The sequence below is a fragment of the Cryptomeria japonica genome, chromosome 8, assembly GCF_030272615.1.
Source record: "Cryptomeria japonica chromosome 8, Sugi_1.0, whole genome shotgun sequence".
Taxonomy (NCBI): domain Eukaryota; kingdom Viridiplantae; phylum Streptophyta; class Pinopsida; order Cupressales; family Cupressaceae; genus Cryptomeria; species Cryptomeria japonica.
Genome location: NC_081412.1, coordinates 49,028,659 through 49,055,699, shown reverse-complemented (window position 1 = coordinate 49,055,699; position 27,041 = coordinate 49,028,659). Strand labels below are relative to the sequence as shown.

The 27,041-nt window shown below is 37.6% G+C and overlaps 1 protein-coding gene across 1 annotated transcript; it reads right to left on the bottom strand.

The window, feature by feature from the left end:
* Positions 1-17,946: 17,946 nt before the first annotated feature.
* On the bottom strand, positions 17,947-21,577 carry LOC131037776 (disease resistance RPP13-like protein 4). Its single transcript, XM_059210166.1, has 2 exons — positions 20,587-21,577; positions 17,947-20,057 (listed from the first exon to the last, which is right to left on the bottom strand). The coding sequence occupies exons 1-2, from the start codon at positions 21,575-21,577 to the stop codon at positions 17,947-17,949; spliced, it is 3,102 nt and encodes a 1,033-aa protein (XP_059066149.1).
* Between the last annotated feature and the right edge of the window lie 5,464 nt (positions 21,578-27,041).

Below are 27,041 nucleotides of genomic sequence, written 5' to 3'. Positions count from 1 at the left end.
CTTATCAAAATTTTGATTTTTTATAGGCATTGGAAAGGTACTTCATGGACCTATAAAATGGATGAGTTAGTTTTATGATATTATAAACAAAAAATTAATTATAATAATTTGAAGTTAGTCCTTCAATTTTAAAACTTTAAATACTCACAAATTTTGCATACAGAGTCTCATTTTTTTCCCTATCACCTCCTTTATCTATCACTTGTCTATCTATACTTATATAATATATTTCATATATCTCTTTCTTCTCTACTTATGTCACTTATTTTCTCATTCCATGTGGATAAATAAATTCCCAAGTTACATGCATCTTTGCATATATCTCCATCTTTCTATTCATATCTCTCCCTCTCCCACTCCATCATTGTCACTCCTTATTTCTATAGTTCTCTCTAATAATCTCTCTTCTCTCCATTTATCTCCCTCTTTTACCTTATCCTACCTATACTTATATATTACTTGTCTCTATCACCTCCTTTCTCTCCCTATCTTATCCCCTCTCTCTCTATATCCCTATAGATCTATCTTCATGTATATTTATATCTCATTATCTCTAAATCTCACTTATACACTCCATCTCTCCCTCCATTTGTCTTACTCTCACTATCACTTTCTATCCATATCTATCTCTATCTCCATCTCTTTCCCTATCAATCTCTCTTTTTATACGTTCCTCTATCTTTATATATATTCCTCTATACATGATTAATCTACTTCTCTATCTCTTCCTCTATCGCCCTCTTGAAGTATCTTTCCCTTTCTCTACTTTTATCTCTTTATTTACTCTATCTTTATATATCTTTTTCTCTCTCCCCACATCCTTCTCTATAGTGCCTTTATATATCTCTATATCTTCCTATTTCTCTCTCTCTCTCTCTCTCTCTCTCTCTCTCTCTCTCTCTCTCTCTCCCTATCTATCTATCCCTATCTATAATCTTTGTCTCTCTTTCTCACTCTCTTGCACTATCTATATATCTATATCTATCAATATTTCTCTCTCTATCTCTTCCTTTTTTTATCACTCTCTTTACCCCTTTGTATCTATTTTTCTCCATCTCTTTATATATTTATCTTTGTCTTTTCCTCTCTCTTTCTCTATATCTATTCACCTCCCTCTCCCTTTATCTTCATTTTTTATCTCTATCTTCCTCTCTCCTTTTCAATATCTAGATATGTCTACCTCTTTCTATTCATCCTTGTCCTTTAGTTTTTCTCCCTCTCACTTCATACTCCTTAATATCTATATCTCTATTTATGTCCTTGTCCTTTAGTTCTTTTCCCTCTCTTTAGTTCTTCATCTCTCTTCACCCTTATATCTCTCCTTATTTGAAAATTAGTATATATGGTCTTCTATGGGGTTATATTGTGTCCTAAGGGGTCATAGAACATCATATCACCCCTTAGGACACAATATGACCCCTAACAACACCATATGGTCTCCTAAGGGGTCATATGGTGTCATAAGGGGTCATAAAACACCATATGACCCCTTAAGACACAATAAGACCCCTAATGACACCATATGGTGTCCTAAGGGGTCATAAAACACCAAATGACCCCTTAGGACACCATACAACCCCTAATGACACAAAGTGGCATCCTAAAGGGTCATATGGTGTCCTAAGGGCTCATAGGATACCATATTACCCCTTAGTACATCATATGACCCATAGCACCATATAGTGTCCCAAGGGGTCATATGGTGTTTTAAGGGGTCAAAGAATGTCATATGACAAATTAGGACACAATATAACCCATGACAACACCTAAGGGGTCATATAGTGTCATAAGGGGTCATAAAACACCATATGACCCCTTATAACACCATATGATCCCTTACGACACTATATGGTGTGCTAAGGGGTCATATAACACCATATGACCCTTTATAACACAAGAAAACCCATAATGACATGATATGGTGTCCTTAGGGGTCATATGGTGTCCTAAGGGGTTATATGATGTCCTAGGAACCTTTAGGACATAATATGACCCCTTAGCACACCATACAACCCCTAATGATACCATATATTGTCCTAAGGGGTCGTAGGACACCATATGACCCATTAGGACACAATATGACCCCTAACAACACCTAAGGGGTCATAGGACACCATATGACCCCTAATGACACTATATGGTATCTTAAGGGGTCATATTGTGTCCTAAGGGTTCATAGGAGACCATATGACCTGTAACGACACAAAATGACACCTAACAATACCTAAGGGGTCATATGGTGTTCTAAGGGGTCATAGGACACCATGCAACCCCTTATCACACCATATGACCCCTAATGACATCATATGGTGTCCTAAGGGGTCATAGAACACCATATGACCCCTTAGGACATCATACGATGCATACTGATACTATATGGTGTCCTAAGGGGTCATAGGATACCATATGACCCCGTAGGAGACCATATGACCCATAACAACATAATATGGTGTCCTAGAGGGTCATAGAACACCATATGACCCCTTATAACACCATACAACCCGTAACAATGTCGTCTAGTGTCTTAAGGGGTCATAAGACACAATATTACCCCTTAGGACATATTATGACCCCTAATGATGTCATATAGTATCCCAATGGGTCATAGGACACCATATGACCCCTTAGGATACCATACGACATCATACCACCCTTTACGACACTATATGGTGTCCTAAGGGGTCATATGGTATCCTAAGGGGTTATATGGTATCCTAAGAGGTAATATAACACCATATGATCCCTTAAAACACAAGACCCATAAGGACACGATATGGTGTCCTAAGGGGTCATATGGTGTCATAAGACACCATATGAACCCTTAGGAAACAATATGATCCCTAATGATACCTAAGGGGTCATATGGTGTCCTAAGGGGTTATATGATGTCCTAGAAACCTTTAGGAAACAATATGACCCCTTAGCACACCATACAACCCCTAATGACACCATATGGTGTCTGAAGGGGTCACCGGGCACCATATAACCTGTTAGGACACAATATGACCCTAAAAACACCTAAGGGGTCATATCATATTCTAAGGGGTCATATAACACCACATGACCCCTTATAATACAAGAAGACCCATAACACCATATGACCCCTTAGGACACAATATGACCCCTAATGATATTGAAGGGGTCATATGGTGTCCTAATAGGTTATATGATGTCTTAGGAACCTTTAGGACACAATATGACCCCTTAGCACACCATACAACCCCTAACAACACCATATGGTGTCCTAAGGGGTCGTAGGACACCATATGACCTGTTAGGACATAATATGACCCCTAACAATAGCTGAGGGGTCATATTGTGTCATAAGGGGTCATATGACACCATATGACCCCTAACAACACTATATGTTGTCTTAAGGGGTCATATTGTGTCCTAAGGGGTCGTAGGACACCATATGACCCCTAACGACACAAAATGACACCTAACGATACCTAAGGGGTCATATGGTGTTCTAAGGGGTCATAGGACACCATTTGACCCCTTAGCACACCATATGACCCCTAATGACACTATATGGTGTCCTAAGGAGTCATATGGTGTCCTAAGGGGTCATAGAACACCATATGACCCCTTAGGATACCATACGATGCATAATGACACTATATGGTGTCCTAAGAGGTCATAGGACACCATATGACCCCTTAAAGGACCATACAGCCTATAACAACATAATATGGTGTCTTAGAGGGTCATAGAACACCATATGACCCCTTAGAACACCATACGACCCATAACGACACCATGTGGTGTCTTAAGGGGTCATAGGACACCATTTGATCTCGTAGCACACCATACGACCCCTAATGACACCATATGGTGTCCTAAGGAGTCATATGGTGTCCTAAGGGGTCATAGAACACTATATGACCCCTTAGGACACCATATGATGCATAGTGAGACTATATGGTGTCATAAGGGGTCAAAGGACACCATATGACCCCTTAGAGGACTATACAACCCATAACAACATAATATGGCATCTTAGAGGGTAATAGAACACCATATGACCCCTTAGAACACCATACGACCCATAACGACACCGTGTGGTGTCTTAAGGGGTCATAAGACATAATATTACCCCTTAGGACATAATATGACCCCTAACAACATCATATAGTGTCATAAGGGGTCATAGGACACCATATGACCCCTTAGGACACCATACGACCCCTTGTGACACCATACCACCCTTTACGACACCATATGGTTTCCATATAACCTGTTAGGACATAATATGACTCCTAACAACACCTAAGGGGTCATATTATGTCCTAAGGGGTCATAGGACACCATATGACCCCTAAGGACATTGTATGGTCTACTAAGGGGTCATATTGTGTGCTAAGGGGTCATAAGACACCATATGACCCCTTAGCACTCCATACAACCCCTGACGACACCATATGGTGTCTTAAGGGGTCATATAACACCATATGACCCCTTAAGACACCATACGACGCATAATGACACCATATGGTGTCCTAGGGGTCATAGGACACTATATGACCCCTTAGGAGACCAAACAACCCATGACAACATAATATGATGTCCTAGAGGGTCATAGAACACTGTATGTCCCCTTAGAACACCATACAACCCATAACGACACCATGTGGTGTCCTAAGGGGTCATAAGACACAATATAACCCCTTAGGACATAATATGATGCCTAACGATGTTATATAGTGTACTAAGGGGTCATACAAAACCATATGACCCCATAGAACACCATATGACCCCTTATAACACCATACAACCCTTTACGACACCATATGGTGTCCTAAGGCATCATATGGTATCCTAAGGGGCCATATAAAACCATATGACCCCTTAGAACACCATATGACCCCTTAGAACACAAGAAGACCTATAACGACATGATATGGTGTCCTAAGGGGTCCTATAGTGTCATGAGATGCCATATGACCCCTTACGACACAATATGACCCCTAATGATATCTAAGGGGTCATATGGTGTCTTGAGAGGTTATACGATGTCCTAGGAATCTTTAGGACACAATATGACCCCTTAGCACACCATACAATCCCAAACGACACCATATGGTGTCCTAAGGGGTCATAGGACACTATATGACCTGTTAGGACACAATATGACCCCTAACAACACGTAAGGGTTCATATTGTGTCCTAAGGGGTCATAGGACATCATATGACCCCTAACAACACAAAATAATGCCTAACGATACCTAAGGGGTCATATGGTGTTATAAAGGGTCATAGGACACCATATGACCCGTTAGCACACCATACGACCCTTAATGACACCATATGGTGTCCTAAGGGGTCATAGAACACCATATGACCCCTTAGGAAACCATACGACACATAATGAAACCATATGGTGTCCTAAAGGGTCATAGGACACCGTATGACCCCTTAGGAGACCATACGACCCATAACAACATAAAAATGGTGTCCTAAGGGGTCATGGAACACCATATGATCCCTTAGAACACCATACAACCCATAACGACACCATGTGGTGTCCTAAGGGGTCATAAGACACAATATGACCCCTAACGACGTCATATGGTATCCTAAGGGGACATAGGACACCGTATGACCCCTTAGGACATAAAATAAACCCTAATGACACCTAAGGGGTCATAAGACACCATACGACACATAACAATACCAAATGGTATCCTAAGGGGTCATAAGACACCATACGACACATAACAATACCAAATGGTATCCTAAGGGGTCATATGGTATCCTAAGGTGTCATAGGACACCATACGACCCATAGCACCATATAGTCTCCAAGCATATGGTGTCCTAAGGGGTCATATGACACCATATGACCCATTAGGACACAATAAGACCCTTGATGACACCTAATGGGTCATATACTATCCTAAGGGTTCATAAGACACCATATGACCCCTTAGGACACCATACAACTCCTAGCAACACCATATGGTGTTCCAAGTTATCGTATGGTATCTTAAGGGGTCATATAATGTCCTAAGGGGTCATATGGTGTCCTAAGGGGTTATAGAACACCATATGACCCTTTAGGACACCATAAGACCCATAAGGACACCATATGATGTCCTAAGGGGTTGTATGGTGTCCTAAAGGGTCATGGGACACCATATGACCTCTTAGGACATAGTATGAGCCCTAACAAAGCCTAATGGATCATATGGTGTCTAAGGGGTCATACGATGTCTTGTGACCCCTTCGGACACAATATGACCCCTTAGCACACCATACAACCCCCAATGACACCATATGACCCATTCAGACACAATATGACCCTTAACAATACCTAAGGGGTCATATGGTGTCCTAAGGGGTCATAAGATACCATATGACCCCTTAACACACCATATGACCCCTAATGACACCATATGACCCCTTAGGACACCATAAGACTTATAACAACATCATATGGTGTCCTAAGGTGTCATATGGTGTCCTAAAGGTTCATGAGACACCATATGACCCTTTAGGACACCATATTCTCTCTCACATTATTTATTTTCCTCAATTACCCTCGATTACCTCTCTCCTCCTATGGGTTTATAGATACTTCCCTCTCCCCTTCTACCCACCCCCTAATTACTCTCTATGTATCTCTTCACCTCTGTCCCAATCTCTCTTCTCTCTTTGTTGATACTTTCCCCTCTCCCCCTCTCCTCCTACCCCCTAATAATCTCAAACTTTCCCTCTCATTCTCTCTTCACCCCAATCACCCCCTCCCTCTCTCTCTTTGCCTTCCACCTAATTACCTATAGCTCTCTCGCTCTCTCTCTCTCTCTCTCACACACACACACACACACATACACTCTCTCTCTTCCCCCTAATTAATCTCTCCTTCTCACCTCTCTCCCCCTGTCCTTTTTTTTATACTTCCCTATGCCTCTCCTTGTCCCCTCTGAATTTTGTTGCTAAAGATGAGAAGGAAATGCAGAGAGACTAGTCTAGATCTTAGGGAAGAGAGAGTGACATAGAGGAGGAAATTATGAAGAGGTATAAATATAAGCACCTTGTAGAGCTTGAGAGTTTTAATGAGGTATTCATTGATAGTTAGAGATATAGGTCTAGAGAGAGATGTATAAATATGGACAAAAGAGAGGGAGGAAGAAACAAATAGGTGGAGTGATAGGTTTAGGAGAAAGAGGTGGAGAAAGGAACAAACATAGATAGCATGGTTTATCAAAATTTATAGAACTCAATAAAATTCATAAATTTTATATTATTAATTAATTACTTATTTAGATTATTTTGATATGATTGTTACAAAAATTCATGCAATAGGGAAATCATATGAAAAAGTCATGAGTTTTTTATGTTTTAAAAATGAAGGATGAATTTAAATGAATTATAATTATTTTTTAAAACAAATAATTGAAAATATACCTATTCCATATCATAGATCTCTTAATTACCTTTCCAACGCTTGTAAAAAATCAAAATTTTGATATAAAACACAAAAGTTATGCCCAATTTACTAAAATATATTTTTTTATTTTTTCAAAAATCAGATATCCGATTTTAAAACATAAATTTTTACCTCCATATTTTGGTTCGGGTTCGCTTTGGGATTTGGCTTGGAAGTGACAAGCCTAGAAAGTCAACTGAAAAAACGTGTTTTTCAGTATTCCTTGATTTTCCAAACTTTTACACTAGTGGCTGACGACTTTTTTCATAGCCAAAATTGATAAAACAAAAAGGGTTTTTTAAGGATGTTATTAGCTTTCCAAAAATATAAGGCTTGTCTTATTTCAACTTTAATAAATAATTATTATTTATTTTCAAATTGAATTCTGACAAAAGTCCTGATTGATAGACCGATTGAAAAATACTCATAACTTTCAAACCGCATAACATTTTTTGAATCTGAAACATGCATCACATCCTATGCTTCATCTACTCTAGGGAAAAATTTTAAAAAAAAAATCATAAGGTTTTGACCAAGTTAAGGTGGTCAGATGTAGGAGTTTCTAAATTTCAGAAAAGTTGTAGTAAAAAATTCATAAATAATTATTTACTTTATAAAAAAAATATGTGTCACATCCGAACATGAGTCTAATACTTATATTATAAATTTTATAAAAAAATATTATGATTTGATTATGATTAGGGTGGTCAGACATACACCTACTTCTTATCTTTTTCCTGAAATTTTTGTACCACTGCATTGAAATTTGAAATTTTCATCAAATAGGATTTTTTTTTTCAAAAAACAACTAGTAGCTTAGAAACTACATTCAATATTCTATAGATTCTCTTCTTACATAGTTTAAAAATAATGTTCATAACTTATTCAATTTTTCATGTCAAGTTTCATAACTCTGATTTTTTGAAATTTCATTGCCACTTAAGGGCTTGTTTTGGTAGACCATGATCCTGCACATACCCTTTCATCCTTTGGATTTTTTGGAGGAATCTCTTGGTGGAGGCTGACCTTGTTGATTTTGCATGTTAGGTCTTATTCTTTGGGTTTTGATCCTTTTTGGGCTGACCAGATCCTTCGGATCGATATATATATAATCAATCAGGAATCAAGGAGTATTAGATAGATAGACTGTGCCTAGAAGATAGATCTTTCGATTCAAGGTCCCGGTGTGACCTATTCTACTAGGCCTGTGTGCCGGTATGTTGTAACCCGATTGTTACCGGTTGAATGTAATTGACTTTCATGCAATAAAACTATCTGTTATGCATTGCCTCCATCATATCTGTGTGATTCCATTATGTTTACTCTTGCTGACCAGTTTGGACTGATCTCCTCGAGGTCCCTCCTCGCTGGTGATTACATCAGTCTCTCACCCTTTTCTCCTTCTCGTTCTCTATCTACCTCATGTCTCTCACCCTCTCCTCCTTCTCCTTCTCTCTCTCCCTATCCCATTCACCTTCTCTCTCTCTCTCTCTCTCTCTCTCTCTCTCTCTCTCTCTCTCTCTCTCTCTCTCTCTCTCTCTCTCTCTCTCTCTCTCTCTCTCTCTCGTAATCCTATCCTAATCTCACCCTCTCCCCCTTCTCTCTCTTTCTCTACCCCTCCCTCTCCCTCTCATTATCTTATCATATTCTCTCTCTCCGCCTCCCCCTCTCTTGACCCTATTATCTCTCTCTCTCTCTCTCTCTCTCTCTCTTCCTCCCATTCTCTCTCTCCCTCTCTCCCAATCTCCTCTCTCTCCCTCCCCCTCTCCTTATCATATTCTCTTGCTCTTCCTATCTCCTATTCTCTCTCTCTCTCCCTCTCTCTCTCTCTCTCTCTCTCTCAATCTCCCTCCTTCCCCTCTCTCTCTCTCTTCCTCCCATTCTCTCTCTCCCTCTCTCCCAATCTCCTCTCTCTCCCTCCCCCTCTCCTTATCATATTTTCTCCCTCTCTTCCTCTCTCTCTCTCTCTTCATATCTCCTATTCTCTCTCTTACCCCCTCTCCCCCTACTCTCTCTCTCTCTCTCTCTCTCTCTCTCTCTCTCTCTCTCCTTTTCCCAATCTCCCTATCTCTCCCTCTCCCTCTCCCCCTCTCCTTTTCCCAATCTCCCTCTCTCCCTCTCCCCCTCTCCTTTTCCTAATCTCCCTCTCTCCCTCCCCCCTCTCTCTCTCTCTCTCTCTCCATTTCCCAATCTCTCTCTCTCTCTCTCTCTCTCTCTCTCTCTCCCTCTCATCCTATCCCCTTCTCTCTCTCCCTCCCCCTCTCCTTATCCTATTCTATCCCTCTCTTCCTACCCCCTACTCTCTCTCTCTCTCTCTCTCTTCCTCTCCCTCTCTTAATCCTATTCTCACCCTCTCTCCCCACTTCCTATTTGGTTCCTAGTTCTCCATAACTCGTACGGGTTATGCAGAACTAAGGCCAAAAATTCTAGTTCTACATAACCCGTAGGTTTCTAAAAAATATAATGTTCCTCAAAACCCATATTGGTTCCTAGTTCTCCATAACCCGTATGGGTTATGCAGAACTAAGGCCAAAAATTCTAGTTCTACATAACCTATGGGTTTCTAAAAAATATAATGTTCCTCAAAACGGGTTTTGAGGAACTTTTTGTTTTTATAATTGTTTTTTGCTTGGCTTGGTGTTACCAAGCCTAACACGTTTTTGAATTTCTAGAACATGCATGGGTTATGAAATTTTTTATTTTTTTGTTTGATGTGGCCACTTTTCTGTTCACCATCTTGGTGCATTTACCCGCTATGGGTGCAAATGTTTCTCCATAATCTACGTCATACTTTTAAGTGAATCCTTTAGCAACTAATCTTGCTTTGTTACTTTCAACACTTTTATTACTATGGTTCTTAGTCTTGTAGACCATTTAGTGTCAATCTTTTTCTTATCATGTGAAAGCTCTTTAAGCTCCAAAGTATCACTTTTGTTAATAGAATCTATTTCTTGTTGCATTTCTTGCACCCAAGCTTCATTAGTACATGCATCATCATAACATGATGGCTCAAAATCAACTTGTGAAAATAATACAAAATGTACTATCTCACCTTGAGGATTTTCTTCATGAGTTTGAACTCCGTTTCTTTCATAAATATTAGCTAACTTTGTAACTTTCCTATTAGGACTTTGGCTTGATGTTCTACTTGCACTTGAAATTGACGAACTAGAAGGGGGCTTTTTTGGTGAATGGATACAACTTGGAATTAAAGTATTAGATGATTGTTCATGAGCAATATCATCAATAATGCCACTTTTCAAAACAAAATTAGTCTTCTCAACATGATCCTTTTTATGATCATAAACTCCATCGAATCACATGTCCTCATACAAGAATGTTGTTAGTGCAAGGGTTATACAACTTGCAAGCCTTATTGTGTGCACTATACCCAACAAAAATACATGACTTACATTTGGGATCCAATTTTTTCCTATTTTGATTAGCAACATGTACATATGCTAAAGAACCAAAAACCCTAAAATGACTAACATTAGGGTTTTTTGCATACCAAGTTTCATAATGAGTTAGAATGTAAAATGCTCTAGTGGGACTCCGATTTAGAATGTATGCTATTGTAGCAAGTGCATTACCCCAACAAGAATTATTTAATCCTTTAGTTTGTAACATAGTCCTTGTCATTTCTACCATTGTATGATTTTTCCTCTCAATTACCCCACTCTATTGAGGTGTGTAAGTAGTGGTGACCTATCTTTTATGCCATGCAAATAACAATAACTATTAAAATCTCTTGAGTAAAATTGTCCTCTATGATCAGTATTAAGCATTTAATTTTACAATCTTTCTCATTTTCCACAAGGTCTTTGAACCTTTTTAATGTATCAAAACCTTTATCCTTAAACGTCAAAAAATAAAATCAACAATATCGTTAGTAATCATTAATGAAAGTAATAAAATATGATAACTTATCAAAACTCTTTGTCTACATAGGACAACAAACATCTAAATGAATCAATTGAAGTGGGTAATGGGGCTTCCATGTTTTTCCTCTAGAGAATGATTCTCTTGCATGCTAGCCTTTAGCACACCCTTGACAAGGTTCTCTATGTTCCTCAACCTTGGGTAACCCATAAACTAAAGCTTTATTAAAATTAAAATATCCGTACCTAAGATGCCACAACTAATACTTGTCCTCAAATGCCAGATTGACAACATGGTTTCTATGTTCACCAAACTTCAATGGGAATATCTCATTATTTGACAAAGACACAATAGTAACTATTTGATTGTCTTCATTTTTATCATAAATTGTATATTTTTGGTTTTCAAACACAACCTTATAGTTCTTTTCACATAGCTATCCAACACTTGATAAATTGTGTTTTAATTGTGAAGTGTAAAAATATTATTGAACACTTATCATACATTCCTTGGTATGAACTTCCATAGCTCCTTTCATAGCAACCTCCAGTGTTTTCATCATCACCAAGCATAATCTTGAATTTAAAACTCCCATCAAATTTAGAAAAAAAAACTCTTTATTACTAGACATGTGGTTAGTGTATCCTAAATATAAATACCAAACATCTATTGGTTGCATCTTCATTTCTTGAAATTTTCATCTTAGAGGGGAAAAAAAATTATGATCTCCAAATGAATCTCTCAATCTTTCCTCATTTGTGGCATAAGAGGTCCAACAAGGTGATCATTCTCAAGGGTAGACATATCTATGCTCTTCAATGATGATAGCAACATTGTTCAACCTTGATGTTAGAGACCTCAACACCTTTTTTTATCACACTTTTACTCATAATTTATCCCCAAATTGTCATTTTATTAACACAACTTTTACCTTTATACAATAATCACTCACATTCTTAGCTTAATGCATTTTCAAATTCTCGGATTTCATTTCAAGGTTTGTAGCTTGACAACCTTGATCTGATTATTGCCTTGGTAAGCTTCTTTTAGAGTATTTCAAGCATCCTTTGTAGTCTTTGCATCTGCAATTCTCAGAAACAAACTCTTATCAAGAGCTATTTGAATGTGAAATAAAGCCTATATATTCTTCTTCTTAACCTCTTTAGTTGTTTTATCATTGGCTGTAAGTGCATTCCAATCAGCTGACTCTTAATGTCATGTTTCTACAATTTGCCACAGATCTTTGCCTATACAAAATGTCATCATTTTAATGCACCAATAATCATAATCACTTCCATTGAATTCTTCGATTGACAAAGAGTTAGAATTGTATGTGATGAAAGTTTAACCATAATCACCGGCCTGGCTTAACCAGCACACTCTAAGCGTTGACCCCTCTCGTCCGTTCCGTTCACCGTTTCCACTCACCGTTCCCCTCCGCTGTCAATCCCGTTCAAATTTTAAATTTTTTTAAACTGTTTTCTCGCGCATGTATCTATATTGTCTCCGTATGCATCAAAAGGTTTCCAACACGAACATTTTTAACGAAGACTCCAGTCCTCTATCAAAATGGGAACTTTGGAACAAGGTATGGATGTCCATAATTGCTGCTGGAAATGCGCTGGTAGACATGAATGAAGATTTTGGAAGCATAGACAACGCACCTGAACTGTTTTACAGGATAGCTCGAAGAAATGTGGTCTCGTTAAATGCAACAGTTGCAGGACATCCGAGCTATAAAATGCGCCTGTTGATAAGGATTTCTAAACTTCCAATGAATGTAATTGGCTGTTGTAAAGCCATACTCTGCAATTTTCGGCAGCATCCTCCTCCCTGTGACAAAAAGGGAGCTTTGGAACGGGGTATGGACATTTTGTTGCATATTGAAGCTCGAACTGCCTTCCTAGACGTGTATGCTTAATGGAAAGTGGAATTTTGTCAGATATTATCATTGGATATGCTCTAGTAGACGAATGTGGAAAGTGTGGAAGCATAAACAAGCCATGTAAACTGTTTGACAAAATGCCTCAAACAAATGTGCTTTCAGGGAACGCAATGTTTGTGGGATATGCATAAATCGATTACTCAAGGATTCTTAAAATATTTAAATTAATGCACTTTAGAACATATTCTGAAACTATAAACTTTGTTTGGGTTATATGTGCATGGCTTTAGTGAATGTGAGTTTTACTTTCAATCACATGGGTAATCTTTACTGCATTATTTCTACAATTGATCATTATGTGTGCTTGGCCTACTTACTCATGCTAGCTATTTTGAGGACATCTTTAATTTTATCATCAAGATTTGAGTTAAATTTCGGGTGGATGTGTGGATATGTTTTCACACAGTCTGCAAATCACATATGATATAGGCTTAGGAGTATTTCAACAATTTTATTTTCTTATTTGAATCTTAAAAAATATGTGACCAATCTTCTATCATACATATATGCATAAGTGGGTAGATCATGCCAGCAAATGGTAAGGAGATTGACGAAAGATAATGAATTTGAAAACTCCCAAGATGTAGTTAGATTGAAGGCCTTTAAATGGCATGTGTTTCTTGTGTAGGAGATAGATGACATTCACAATCACAATAAATCTATGTAATGTTGGAGAAATTGGCTTGCGAGATGAAGGTAGCAAGTCTTTTTTGAGATGGAAGACATTCATGATGGAGAAAATGTTATTTCTCTTCCACCATAAAGATAAGTTGTATGTCCTTTAAAAAAACTATTACATTTGTTAAGAACCTCTATGTATGTGTTAAATATCACATTGCAATAAAAATTTATTTTCAAGATTGTTGCGATTCATATTTCTAATTATTAGTTTAGCTGATTTAATGAAGAGGGAATTTACTCGCATACAATTTTTTCCATGGATTAGTTTGAGGCCTTGTTCATTAATGAAGATTATTTTCATGTTGAAGTTATTTTTAAATGCTTTAATTATCACAAACCTTAATATAAGGGTTCATATGTTGGTTTCATTGTCCTAGAATGTTTATGAATATTCTCTAATAAAGTTTCCGCTTCTTTATGCCTTGCAACACCATCTATAATTTTAGATAAAATCAAGGAACATTTCGTTGATGTTTTTCTTTTTGAGCATTTATCTTGCATATCATTCTTATTGAAAGGACTCTTGTGTGCTTCTAATTTATTTTAGTTTGACTTTATTGCCTAGAGAACCCCTCATGACATTTGATAAAAAAAACTATGTTTTTGTCCCTATAGTTGTATTGGTATCTTTGTCTTATCTCTTTCATGGTGATGTTGGGGCCAATATTAGTAAGTGCAATTTTATCTAAGTTGAGTCCTTTATTTCTTAATAGAACCATGTTTTGGCCACTATCTATAACTGATCTAATAAATCATTCAATAGACCCCTTTATCAATAAAAGTTCTTGTTGTAGTGATTTGTCTTTAATTATACTTGTCACATGCCTAAATATCTTATCCTATAGAAATTTCTAAGTGTTAGGTTGATTGTTTCTATTTGTATCCTTTATTGGGCTTATAGGCTTTCTCTTGCCAATATTATTTCCCTCCAATCCTTTGAAACCGAACATTTACGTTTTTGTTTGAAACCTTTGACTATTTTAGTTTTTTAGACTTCTCATTACTATGTACATTATCATGGATTCAATATGCTTCCACTTACTACTTTGTCTATGATCCTATGATTTTACATCTCCTTGTAATCACATACCATTTACATTATAAGACTAATCCTTGAACCTCAATTATTCTCCATTTACAATTTTCCATGCTTTCTCTCCTTTAGCATTGAGGATTCAATTTTCCTTTAAGTCTCAAAAACTTGGGCTTTTAGTATTTTTCGTACTCGTTTTCCTCAACCCACTTCCCATCTCAATTCCTCTTGTGGAAGCCATACTTGTAAGATTACTAATACGATCATACCCAAAAGGTATAAGGTATGTGGCAAAACCAATCTCTAAACCTTGAAAGTCTTCCACTTTATTCCCTTTCTAGAGTTTCTTCTAGCATTGGACACACCACATTAATGATCCCTAACCTATTTCCATTCACCTAATGCATGAATAGAAAATGAATAAAATATGGAAGGCGACAAAACTTAAGGAGGAATCAGTAAAATATTATGAACAATGATTAGTCTCGAGGCTTTTTACTAAGGTGTCATTTTAAAATACCTCAAAATAGGTTACAAACTTCAAACATGCACATGACTTTAAGGATAATTTCTAGGTGATTCACATGCACTAGGATGGGTGTGATTAGATGGGCAAGATTTCTCTTGATTTTAGAATTTTAGTTCAAGTTCAAATTATTGTCCTAATAACTATTTATTTTTTGTGATTGAATGAGTGCAAGTTGATGTTATTTTATAGATGAACATTGCATCAAATTCAAAGATTGTGCATACTTTGCTTAGTGCCAAAGTGTAAAGTTTGAAACATGACAAAAATGTTTGATTTTGATTTTGCATTGTAGTAAATGAAGATCACAAGTATGAATATTGCCTTGTAACCATATAAAACTTGGGTTAGAGAACTAGGCATTAATGATTTGAATTAGATAAAAAGTTATTGGACTATGCTTATGTAGACATAAGCATATAAAAATTAGCTATTTGAGATTTAGCTCACATATCCATTTTGCAATAGATGTAATGGTTGCAATCACATAAAAGATTTTATTAGCAGAAATTTAAAGCTTCTTAATGCAAAGAGTATTTCATTTAGTAAAAAACAAGAAATCCTAGAGAGATGTTTAGTCTAAGAATAAGAATATTCTTGCTATTTCATTTAGGAAAAATGCAAGACATCCCATTAGAATAGATAGATATTCAAAATACAAGTCATTTGATTTAAGCACTTATCTCCTTATTCACCTCTTTAAAGTTGAGTCAATGATATTACATATTAATATACATACCTTACATATATAGGAATGCACATTTAAGGACATAAGTGTTATGGGAATGTATATTTCTTATGATCAATACTGTCTCCCAAGTAATCACAAGGGAACAAGAATTATAATTTATAGAATTATAATTATATAAATCCTCATGTTCAAATTACTTTTATGTAATGAGTAGTAAACGAACGAAAATAGACAAATGCTCCTATTAATATTGCTGTTAAAATGCCTATAGGGTTGAAAGGAATTATGCTATTGCTTATATATTTTATATATTTCATTGTTATGATTAGAGGAATAACAAAATTAATGTGTAAATATTAAATAATGGACATACCATGCAGTTAAAATAAATGTTGTTTAGTGTTGTGGAAAGGATCCAGTATGTTATCAGCTAAACCACATAGCCTCTAGCCAATCCAGCAATAGACTCCAAGATGAGGGGAATTAAAATAAACTGATACAATTATACATTGAAATTAAGCTCAGGGTGCAACCCTTACAGCAACAGTATAAAACCAAAAAAAAGAGAGTAAATAATGAATACATGGCACGGAAGCCTGTATCCTTGGGGTAGTCACGCTCTGCTGCAGCCTCTCTGCCAGGGGCGACGCCATGAATGCAGCTTGGATGTCCTGCAACTGTTGCATTTAACTAGGCCACATTTCTTCGAGCTATCCTGTTAAACAATTCAGGTACGTTGGCTATGCTTCCAGATTTTTCGTTCATGTCTACCAGTGCACTTCCAGCAGCAATGATGGACGTCCATACCCTGTTCCAAAGCTCCCATTTTGACAGACGACTGGAGTATGCGTGAAAAATGTTCGTGTTGAAAACCTTTTGACGCATACGGAGACAATATAGATATAGGCGGGAGAAAACAGTTTAAAAAAATTTAAAATTTGAGCGGGATTGACAGCGAACGGAACGGTGAGTGGAAACGGCGAACGGAACAAACGAGAGGGGCCATAATCACCTGCTCTGATAACAAATGAAAATTTAAATTTTAAAATAGTCCTGGAAGATGATGACAAATATTTCACAGAAAAACAAAAACAAAAAACACTTACAGCAGAGCCAGTTTTACACAGGAATTTTAAACAACCTCTATTGAGCAGCATATGAACAGCGCTCAAATATATTGATTACATGACGGTTTACTTTGAACAGCATATATACAAATAATCTGGAATGAATTGGTAGCCTTAGCTGATAACCATGCCAACATCAAAAACAGAAAATAATACTAAAAACATTGATTATTGCTATGGCGCGCAAAAGAGTGATTTGGAAAAAATATAAGCAAAGAAACTATGAAACAATGTATTGCAGGCAGAACGGATCTGACGCATTAGTTTCCAACAGATACAGTATTCTATGCACCCAAAACATAGTTAAAACCATTCTACATCTAGTTTCTTCTGAATTGTTTCCGAGCAAAACGGAATCAGGGAAAGGAAAGGATATTGAAGGGAAAATCACTGTTGCAGTCTTTGGCTTTGGAAATAGTAATAATTCTCACACATCTGTCATTAACATCAACTGGAAGCCCGAAAATTTTGTTTCAGAACTGAAAACTCAACTTACTAAGGCAATTTATAACAAACATTGATACCACATTGAGAGGAAGAACCATACAATGTGGTTTTGATCTTAGGCAAAATAGAAAATAGAACATTTGGTAGCAGCGGGCTCTAAAGATTTTGACATAGGGGTCTCATTACTCACAACTCAATTTGATATTGTGCTGTTTGAAATGATTCCAGTAAAAGCCATTTTCTTGGAGATCGGTTCTGCACGCTTCAATGCCGACCACTTGTAACTCCTGGAGACTCTTGAGTTGGTCCAAGCCTTCAGGTAATCCTTTTAGCTGGCTGCAATTCTTCAGGCGGAAATATTTTAGCTTTGGCATTGCATCCTCATTCACAGATGGAAAGCTCCTTAGAAGGGAAAAGTCTTCGATTTCAAAGATCTCCAGTTTGGGAAATGACGGATACATCCCAAATTCTGAGGGAAACTCAGTGCAATGGTTGTTCTGCGACAAGATGAGCCGTTGTAAGTTCGGCAATGTTAGCAGAGGTCGATAATTTGCAGAGTGATCTCCCTTCAAGAGAAGCACCATGATGTTGTGAAGCTGAGAAATCCATGTGGGCAGCACGCAGTTGTGCAGGTGAAGAATTTCCAGTCGCGTCATGGATGACATGTCGTCAGGAAGATGAATGACGATATGATCATCAGAATTACTGAAGAAGAGCTTCCGCATCTGTGTCATCTCTCCAAAGATCCCCTTCTTAAGACTTTGAGAACCGCTGATTTCAATTGATAGCTGTTGGAGCAGGCTCAAATCTTTCAGATCCATCAACTGCAACGCTTTCGGTGCGTCTTTTTTGAATACAACTTGTCCTAATTTTCGTAAAGAGACGAGTTTGGATACTCCGCTAGGTAGGAATTCCAATTTTTCACAACCTTCGGTATTTAGATGCAGCAAACACTGATGTTTAGCTACGCCTGAATGCAAAGTTGTCAAATTTTTGCACTCACTAACGTCGAGGAAGAGGAGATTCGTGAGAGCACTCAAGCAATTGGGCAGCTTCTTAATTTCCGTCCTGGACAAATTAAGGAGTTTCAAATGCGTTAACTTTGCAATAGACCTGGGCAATGATCCAATGGCTGTCTGGCTCACGTCTAACACCCTAAAACGTCTCAGTTTACTCAAAAACCGTCTAGAAATCGATTTGAGTTTAAGATTCTTCCATAGTAGTAAGGTACGCAGCCCAGGAGAAGGGATGGATTTGTTGACGGTAGTTATTTCATTTTTAATCAATGAAATCCTCCGCAAGCCCCTGCACTTTTCTACAGGAAACTCTTTCAAGTTTCTTCCAGCCTGATATAAACATTTTGTCTGCTTCTGAGACTCTAAAAGAGCTAACTCATGTAGCAGATCATGCATTTTACAATATTTGATCATGTCATGTCTCCCATCATGGGGCACAAACTCAATCATAGAACGGTCAGCGAGCTGGTTTAAATAATTTTTTCCCAGCTCGTATGGATCTTGTGTTTCTTCAGGATTAACAAATCCTTCAGAGATCCATACTTGAATTAGGTATTCACAACCCATTCTAGTATTTTCCGGATATGCAGAACAAAAAAGGAAACATTGCTTTAGATAATCAGGGAGAGCATCGAAACTTAACCTGAGAATTGGCAGAACGTCGTCCCTGATTGTGCTGACTTGATTTAGCCGGTTCAGCGTGGATTCCCACTGGTTAGGAAGACGGCTGACGTTTGCCATGGATGCTGCTACTGTTTTCACGGTTAATGGTAATCTGGAGCACTTTCTTTCAATAGCACGAGCCACTTCTTCCATCTCTTCTGGGGGACTGTGATTATTGTCGTCAGGGAATGCATGCATGCAGAACAACCTCCAACTGTTTTCTTCAGACAAATAATCCATCTCATAAGTGTGCTGAGCTCCCATTTTTTGTGCAACTTCCTTGTCACGCGTTGAAATCATAACCGTCAAATCATTAGAAAAAATCAAACGTTTTGCTGCTGTGTTCCATACGTCGTCCAGAACGAGTAAACATCCGCTTCCTTGAAGGTGGCTGCGGATGTTATCCTTGAGGACATTCTCGCTTAGATGAATTTGCCTTTTGTCTTCACGGATTTTTATCTCTGAGGCTATATGCAGGAGTAGCTGCTGAACTGAGAAGCTTTGGGATACTTCCACCCAAATCCGATGTTCAAAAGTTTCTTTGATCTTTTGGCTGTCGAACACTAGTTTCAACGGCAGACTTTTGCCCAGCCCTGTAAAATTTTGAGCTAAACCTGCATAAGAGATTATGGATCTAGCTAGAAATAAAGGAAAACAGAACAAAAACAGAGCATTAAGAAATCTTCATCAAATGAAATTCTTATATTAATTCATTGTTCTTTACAGTAGCTGAAAGCATGATTTATACAGCACTTGAACCACCGCATGATCTAACATTACAGTGAAGACAAGAGAAGACTGAAATCAGCAGCCTTAATTCAGGCAGAAAGAATGAATCTAAATCTAACAGAGATCGATTAGTAAGGTTAGTGATCCACAATCTGCGGTAGTGAACTAATAGTTATTTGAAGTTGGAATTAACCACCAACACCCACCCTTAATTCTAACCAAGGAAAGAGGAAAGAAAAAAGAATTGAGGAAAGAGGAAAGAGGAAAGAGGGAAAACCCAATGGGAATAAAACCCCCCCTCAAAATTAACACTAACTCTGCTTGATACCTAATATGCTACAATGTCTTGCAACCAAATATCTTGCAGAAAGTGCCTATTTGTTCCTTCACAAAGGAGAGAAAGAATGTCAATACAGAATGTAGCAAAACGAATGCTGTAGTAGGTTCCCGTGCAACAAATGATGTCTCTTCCTTTTGGAAGATAGAAACCTCGAGCTGTCAAACTGCTGAATTCCCACTCAAGTGAAATGTATGAAGGAATAAAGATGAATGGTTCTAGAAAATACTCATGTTTCTCCAATCCAATGCTGAAATGTGACTTTTCCATACAAGATTCAAGAACACTGACAACTGAAGTGAGAGATTTGTTCGAATGTGAATCAAGATGTGTCAAGATAGTAGCATGGAGTGGCTGAGAGGGAACAAGAGAATCCAAACCAAAAGAAGATGCAACTTGATGTGAGCTGACATCGGAGAGAAGACATGTGCCCTCAATATTGTCATCATGATCTAGGAGAGATTCAGCAAACAAATGATAAATGTCTAATAGGATGATATCTCGCACATCAAGTGGACAAGAATGAACCTGCTGAAGAGAATCTGAAGTAGCATTCGGAGAAGCCAATATCTCTATCAAACTTGTAGTTGGAGGTGACTGCACAATTGCCAATACTGGAGGTGTGGAAAGAGGAGAAGCAGGAGGAGATGTCTCTGTGTAATCAAGACAATCAAGTCTCTTCCAATAAGAAATTTCATCTTCAGTGCCATCGTCATACATAGGATCATCATCATTATCAAGGGAGAGAAGCATGTCTTCATCTGGAAATGGAGGTTCATTGGGATCTTCATACATTTCCCATATAGTGGCCCAAAGAGTGCGAGGGCACTCAATGTGTGATAGAGCCCATGATGTATAGTCCCCAACAGTTAAACCAATTAATCCTAAGACATGATCATTTCTACTTTCCCATGCAGATTTCTGCCAACAAGTACTTGGTTTGGGAGTAAGTCCATATAAATGAGGCAAAAGATGAATCCAGCGACAATGCTTTAGAATTCCATTACGCCAGGACTTGTAATTTCCCTCTTCCAAAAAGATGATAGATTGATGATATCTAATTCCCATTTTAAACTAGACTATCCCTTTTGGAACTTTATTTCAGTTCATTTGCAATACAAAAATACCAATAGATTCCCCCAAAGCAATGAGAATTCCATTCTAAAACAGCTCAGAATTTCATTACCTGCAAAAAAATAAATGTTCTGCTCCTCCCTTCTAGCTTCAGGCTCTGATACCATGTAAAATTTTCAGCTAAACCTGCATAAGAGATTATGGATCTAGCTAGAAATAAAAGAAAACAGAACAAAAATAGAACATTAAGAAATCTGAATCAAATGAAATTCTTATATTAATTCATTGTTCTTTATAGTAGCTGAAAGCATGATTTATACAGCACTTGAACCACCGCATGATCTAACATTATGGTGAAGACAAGAGAAGACTGAAATCAGCAGCCTTAATTCAGGCAGAAAGAATGAATCTAAATCTTAGTAAGGTTAGTGATCCACAATCTGCGGTAGTGAACTAATAGTTATTTGAAGTTGGAATTAACCACCAACAAGCCCTCCCATCCCTGTGACAGAAATTATTCGAGGGTCATTCGTGCTCAGCCATCCAAAAATTTGGTTAATATCCTCCTCCATTCCCACCAGATTACCGTCCATGAGCACTCCACTATGATACTTAGAGCTTGCGCGAATTCTTTGAATTCTGTCTTTCAACACCCCAATCTGACGGCCCACTTTCAACAGCACGCCACTTAATCTTCTTCCATTCTCTACGGAAACTCTATTAACCATTGCAGAACTTAGCTGCAAGTGCACATTCATGTCTCTCAGGTATTTGACATACTTAGAGCTTCGATGCACATCCATGTCTCTCAGGTATTTGACATAGAGCTTCGATGTATCCTTTGAATTCTTTCTTTCAACACCCGAATCTTACGACCCACTAGATAGCGAGAAATAATGGTGTTATGCTGTTGAGACGTGTCCTCCAATAAGTCCACAGCGTCATCAACAAAATCTTGGAGTTTCTGCAACCAATTACTCATTGAACTGGAGTTTGTCGCTCCACGAGCATCATTGAGTAGACATTTGACAGAGTGAAACTCGTCGCAGATGAGTTCCAAATCCTCTCTGAAATTGCTAACCAAGGACGACTCTTCTAAAATCTTTTGCACCAGTATGGATGACAAACGACTTGCAAGTTGCACACTAGTTACAGCCATTGTTTCCTTACCCTCCTAGCTCAACACTGCTCTCATTAATAAGAAATCTATCATTGATTTACCTAGGCCTTTCCACGAGCTCTCAACGACTACTCTCTTTGAACATTGTTTAAGCTAATTTAATGGTTTAATAGTTAAAATCCATCAACTGCTCGATTAAAAAAGGCACATACATAATTTGACTAGAAGTTTCAAACATTGACTGAACTCTACTGGGACATGCTAGTTTTAAATTATAAATTAGAAAGCATCATTAATACTCTATAAGGGTCCATTTTTACGCCCAAGGCATCTCTTATTTGATGGAACATGCTAGTTTTAAATTATAAATTAAAAAGCATCATTAATACTCTATAAGGGTCCATTTTTACACCCAAGACATCTCTTATTTGAGATGAAACGATTGAAATGGTTCAGTCATTTGATTTTTTTCTTCTAGTCCTCGCCACGTTCTATATTTCTTCCTTTCTGCATTCCTTACAGTTTTTGGTATCGCCATCCCATCAGTTATGTTTCCGTCCTCACATGCTAGTTCAGTTCTGAACTTCTGACCTACGAAACAACACGGGTCATTTCCATCAACTAACCTAGGTATCTGAAAAGATCTCTTCCTTCACTTTCTTCACAGGCGGAAAAATTGTAGTATCATGACTCGTGTCACATCAAATGTGAAACCACCATTAATGGATTTAGGTTTTTCAGAGTTGGTCAATGAAGTGAAATTGATTTGATTTTACATGAAAGATGTACGAGTACCTCATGTCCATGGCTGGACGCGTCTATTCTGGCTTCAAAAAGACAGTACGGATTGACTAACACATGTGTTAGTCGCGCGTTTTACACCATCGATTTTGCAGTTAACGGTTGCGATTGACTAACCTTTGACTAACCTGTCACTAACACGCTATACGACAGGTCTCTTCTGGAGCTAGAATAGTTGCGGCCTCTATGGCTGGGCTGTGTCGGACGCGTCTATTCTGGCTCCAAAACGGTCGTATGGATTGACTAACACGTGTGTTAGTGGCGCATTTTACACCATCGATTTTGCAATAAACAACTGTGATTGACTAACACGACGTTATCACGCTGTACGAAAAGTTTGTTTTGGAGCCAGAATAGCTTTGATTGCACCTATTTGGACGCGTCTATTCTGGCTCCAAAATGACAGTACGGATTGACTAACACGTGTGTTAGTCGCGCGTTTTACATTGTTGATTTTGTAATAAACGGCTGTGATTGACTAACACATCGCTATCACGCTGTACGAAAGGTCTATTTTGGAGCTAGAATAGCTTCGACCCTTCTTTACTGTGAAAAAAAATCTTAACCAAATATTACGATTACTTTTTCTTTGGCTTTCGTACACAGTGTGGCGAGGTAATGAGTGGAAGCACCAACTCTCTTTTTGTAGTTGTCGTGTTCTTGTCATGCCATAACGTGGAAGCACAGCCTATACGAATGTAATGGCCAACGAATTTTCTTGGTAATAATGTGTATGTATCTTTAATTTCACGCTTCTCAATTTTTTTCCAAAAACTTATGTAGAAGTTTCAAATCGCTTTCAATTTTTTACAACATCTTACTTGGTTATAACTAAGATTTTAAGGTTACTTCATTAAATATGATATCACATCAGCATGTGTTTTTGTCAATGTGTTAGAAATAGTCCCCCAAAAAAGTGAGATCGATACCATAGCTGGTCATGACTGGTGAGTCTTTAGACAGTCGGACTTGGCAAATTTCTCAAGGCCTGAGTGATGAAGGGATATTTGGTGTATTGACACAGATGCAGAAGATTTTCTTGAGAATCGTGATGATGCTTCTTCACTTCATCTTCTGATGACATGTCATCCATGGATTTCTAACCTTAACAACCTCGTGGCTCTTCTCTTGAAGGGACATCATTCTTTGAATTATCAAACTATGAAAACAATTCCAAACTTAAGAAGACTCACCCTTTTGCAGAATAATCAGTGCACTAAGTTCCTCCTAGAGTTTGAGAGGCCTCTGTTATTTCCCAAACTAGAAACCTTTATCATACAAGACTTTTCCCTTTTAAGGTGTTTTTGAAGGATTAATAAAACTAACAACTCTTACACTATGCTGGAACTCAAAAAATCAGAACTGAGATTCATCATGTATAACATTAAATCAAAGAAAATATAAAAGAACACAATCTGCTTAAACTGTGTGTACATCAAGAGAAACCAACTAATCTATATTCCCTTGAAAATAACTATATAGGCAGTCTACATATATATAGAAGAGTTACTCAAAGTCTTGATCGATCAAGAGAGCTTAAAGCTAGCAATTCTAAACTTAGAGAAATATAGCTCTTGGATGAAATTAAGTTGATCAAATGCCTTTATATAGGGGATCCATGGTCAATTTATCAATTAGGTCAGCCTCTAAAGGTCACATGAGCCACCAAATTCATTTCCCACAAGGGTGATAGGTCCCATCCTCCTCTTCAAAATTGGGTCCCATTGAGGGACCAGGGCACTAACGCCCTAGTCCTCAATTAGGGGCCTTAAATTGGCCTTGAGGAGAAAGACATAGCCCGAGAGGATCATTTGGTAGGTGTATATGGCATAAAAACTGGAGTTAAGGTACCGAACGGACTTGGATAGGAAATGAGGGGGAGACACGCTAAAGTAGGGGCATAAACATGATGTGTAAATTGGCCTAGTAACAATTTATGATGCTATATTTATAAGATCTACAATTTTTCGGAGTTGAAATTGCCAGGAGTGGGTTGAGTAGGGCACCTTAGTCCTGGGAGAATGTCGAGTTGTGCACCTTGCTTCCTTCACTTTTGACTGAAAGTAAAATTGCGGTTTAGTTACAGTCTTATTTGCTAGACCTTATTTTGGAATTGATTTGCTAGTTTTTTGTCTTCCTGCACATTTTGAAATCTATTGTTTCAACCCATTTGGACCTACTTATTGCATTCTTCAATTACAATTTGCATAGTCATATTCCCCTCAAAATGAAGGTCCATTGCATCCAATTTGTGCTTAAATCATATTGAGTCTAGTAGATCATTATTATTCCAAGATGTCTAGTAGGAAGGAAAAAGATTCCTACTTTACATGTATAGACTTGTAAATCCTATTAATCCCCCACCCCCCATTTTGGTGAACTCAAGATATCCTATGCTTACTTATAATTTCTAAATATTATTTATATGCATTTCATTAATTCATATTTGTAATCATATAGATTATGCACTCATAGTTACACTCATTTGATAGCTAGAGATTCAAATTTTCTTCATTTCAGGCAATGTTTAAATAGTCAATTTATTCAAGATTTGTATTATTTAGGCATTTCCTTTGTTAGCTTTGTGCTTGAGTTTTATGAATGTGAGCCCTACATCCAATATCCTTGTGAGAATAATTTATATATTTACGACTTCTCTATGAGGTGTAGAGACTTAGTTAACCAACATTTGCCATGGGAACTTAGGTGAAACTGCTATGCCTAGACATGAAAAACCTAACATTGTTGACAATCATTCTTCCCACACTTTTCATGATGAGCATGACTCCCTAACATGAGTGTCTTCAAGCCAAATAATAAAACTTGTCTAGGGTTTTCAAAAGCTTAAACATTGGATGGGTCAAGAACATTTGAATAGTGAAGCAATCCCCTTGATTGAAGGGTTGAGGATAATGGTTCAAAATGATGAACGTGGTGTGGATTTGTTGCATGGCATATCTCATACTATGAATAATAATATCGTGTCCATGAAAAGTTGTACTGAAGTTCTTAACATTTCTTATATACCTAATACTATTGAACATACCATTCATATTCCAACACCATTGCATAATGTGCCTACTTATACTCCACCTGTCATGACTACATCTACACAAAATGTCAAATCCTACACACGTTAGTCTTAGAGGAATTCCTATCATACCTCCTCTCATGAGTGTTGCATGTATTTCCCAATCATCTCCTATACCTACTTACCATAGTGTCCAACTTTCATTCATTTACCAAGTATTCCATATCCCTCATTATCGAACATATCTAATGGGTAAGTGCACAAAGATGGTGGTCAAAAAGGGGGGTATAAGTGGACACTTTTTTTCTAAATCAGGTGAACCTGAACTTAGAGGCAAAATTTGAAAGTCATCCACTCAAGATATGAAGATAATCAAAGAACAAATATTGTAGTACTCTGAATCTAGTTTCCAAACTACTAAACTTTTTCAAAATTGGATAAGATTAAGGGGGTCAAATCCTTCGTGCATGAAAAACTGACTCTATTTTTTTTCTGAAAAACATAAC

Coding starts and splice junctions, on each gene's coding strand:
- LOC131037776 (XM_059210166.1), bottom strand. CDS start 21,577: ATGGGAATTAGATATCATCAATCTATCATCTTTTTGGAAGAGGGAAAT. Junction 20,058..20,586: donor CATTCGTTTTGCTACATTCT/GTATTGACATTC, acceptor TCTCTTATGCAG/GTTTAGCTCAAAATTTTACA.